The sequence below is a fragment of the Pteropus vampyrus genome, unplaced genomic scaffold, assembly GCF_000151845.1.
Source record: "Pteropus vampyrus isolate Shadow unplaced genomic scaffold, Pvam_2.0 Scaffold321, whole genome shotgun sequence".
NCBI classification, from domain to species: Eukaryota; Metazoa; Chordata; class Mammalia; order Chiroptera; family Pteropodidae; genus Pteropus; species Pteropus vampyrus.
The window spans coordinates 337277-339840 of NW_011889102.1; the positions used below are offsets into that span (position 1 = coordinate 337277).

At 45.7% G+C, this 2564-nt stretch overlaps 1 protein-coding gene across 11 annotated transcripts in view; it reads right to left on the reverse strand.

Moving 5' to 3' along the window:
• Positions 1-2564, reverse strand: part of PTPN5 (protein tyrosine phosphatase, non-receptor type 5) — a 61370-nt gene that overhangs the window by 34239 nt on the left and 24567 nt on the right. For 9 of the 11 annotated variants that reach the window (XM_023521879.1, XM_023521883.1, XM_011377765.2 and 6 more), the window contains one exon: positions 1769-1843. Coding sequence is in view for 2 of the 11 variants with exons in the window: in XM_023521882.1 (XP_023377650.1) it covers positions 1769-1843; positions 1983-2037 (130 nt within the window). In the remaining 9 variants the exon portion in view is untranslated. Of the gene's footprint in view, positions 1-1768; positions 1844-1982; positions 2098-2564 lie in introns of those variants that run through there. The other 2 variants (XM_023521882.1, XM_023521881.1) reach the window with 1 other exon arrangement.

Here is a 2564-nt window from a genome sequence, read left to right on the forward strand (position 1 = left end):
TATTGTTGTTTCCATTTACAATTGAGATACTAGAGGCCCAGCAAAGTTAAGTGACTTGTCCGTTAACACAAAGAATAGAAACAGAACAGCCAGACTCAAAGGCCAAACCCCACGATCTTTCGTCCACGCCATGCTCATCTCTGGACTCTCATACATCATGTCCTATTTTCCGTGGATTTTTTTCTAGCTGGCGGGGCCATCCCTGGTTGTAGAATCATCTCTGAATTCTATGAGTCATATCTGAATCACAGAACTGTTTAATAGTTGAAAGGGACTCTTGATGTCATCTTGACCTCCCACCCATTGTGGAAATTTCCTCTCCAATGTCTATCCAGAAAATATATGAACGCCTCTCGTGATGGAACACTCATTGTCTTCTTCTTGAATTACCAAGTCCTATGATTGGACCACTTTTATAGTCAGAAAGTTCTGCATGCCATGCCAACAGGCTTCTCTTTAATGTCTATGTATTGAGTTGCCATATTCCTAAGATTTGCACAGAATAAATCCACTGCCCCTGTCAAGACAGCCTTTCAGATAGTCGCAGACAGCTTTCACATCCCTTTGGAGAATTCTTTTCTCTAAGCTAGTTGTTTCAGGTCCCCACAGCAACTCCTGTGCAGTGGCATCCATCCTACACCTTCTCATCAGGCTGTCCAAAGTGTTTTTGAGCAATGGCACCCCCTACTGGATAAGGTGTGAATTGCACCAAGGGGTCGACGCTCCCCTGGCCGCCTGAGGAGCTTCAGCAGTCGCGGGGGCACTGGCTCATGGTGTGAATAAAATAACCACTTATTTTAAAGATACATCGCTTTAGAAGCATACCTAGTCGTTTTACATGTCTATCTTAAAGAGTGTCATTGAAGACTCCATTCTAAGGTTCCTTGCCAACCATGAGGCTTCTGACAAGGTACAGGTCCGGGACTTCAACATTATAGAGGCAAAAAGAAAATTTTTTTTTTTTTAAACAAAAAGGTTTAGAAGGAGATAGGAAAATGTATGCTGTATTATAGGATTATAGTGATTTTCCTTTTCTTTTTTCCTGCTTGTCTTTATTTTCTAATATTTCTACAATGAATATGTTATAAAAAGAAAAAAACCCAAAAATGTTCTAAAAAGAAAAAAAAACACACACACTAAAAAATCCCCTCCCCTTCCTTCCCTTTATCATGACTTGAGTATTTGGTCTACAGTGGGACATACTGCCACCCACGGGCAGGAGTGCCTTGGTAATGTCCCTGTGGTGACTGCAATGGCCTGTGGTTCAGCTAGCCAGGCTCCCCGCAAGTGTGGTCAACCAGACTCAAGCAGTACAATTTGACATCCACAACCAGGCTTCTCAACAGGGCTGTCAGGTAGTTTCTTCACATCATCCTACCCTGGGTTCATGCCACAGACAGGTCGGTTGTCTGTGTTTCCTAATCTGGCCTCTTGAAGTCTGCCTGACACACTACTGGTCAGCTGTCATGTCCTGATCAGCCCTGGACTCCCCAACTCTTCATCCTTCTCTCCACCCTCCCAGCACACCATCAGCCTCCCGCTCTTCCCTCCATGGGAGCCCAGAGCAGCTCCAAATGTTAACAGGCCAGAAAGACATGAGGGATTAGAAAAACAAATCCTCATTTAAATGAAGACCTATGGACTAGCTGAGTCACTCTTTTCCAGCAATTTCACAGCTAACCAGGCTTTACTCCAGCCCCAGTGACATCTGGGGCTCTCTCCCTCCACTTGGAACTCTGGGGGGCACCTGGGTGCTGGGAAGACTCACCCGGCAGCCTCTCACTGCAGCACATGTCCAGAGCCCCTCCCTCGGAGTCATCAGCAGTGTGGTTCTCTCTCCCTCCTGCAGCAGGATGAAAAACATGAGATGCTGAGCTGGGATCAAGACAAAGCCCTGAGCGAAGATAAAAAGCCTTCTTTTCTTGCATTATGTCCCTCTGAGTAACCCCACCCCATTAGGGGAACCTGAGGAAAAGACCAACCTACAGAGGGGTCAGGATGCAGAGGCAGGAGCAGAATTCTGCAGGTATCTTCCATATGGAATCAGCAGCAGCAGCAGCAGCATCACTATGACCATTACCATCACCATGATCTCTACTGTGGAAGGAGGGCTTACTATGTGCAAAGCACTTTACAAATTTTATTACACTGAATCTTTATCATGACCCAATGAATGAGAGATTATTAAACAGGCTCAGAGAAGCAACTTGCCCAAGGTCACAGGGCTCATTAAGGTAGAGCTGGGCATGAAATTACAGTCCAGGACTCCAGGATCGCACTCTTAGTGCTGTGCTGTTCTTCCTCCTAGTTCCTGTGGGTTTAATAGTTGAAAGCATGGGTGAGCAGGAAGAGGGGTCTGGGTAACATATAGTCTGTGTCCAGCTCCCCAAGGCCTGCAACTGCCCAGTACCTCAGGCAGTAGACGGTGGCATGCAAAACTCTTCTCCAGAACTAGCCAGAAGTAGCTATATGTATTTTTTGCATATTCTAAATGCTCTACTTCTTTCTGAAATCAGAAAACCCTTTTTTGAGACCATCAGGGAGCCTTCCAGGACTGTACTGGG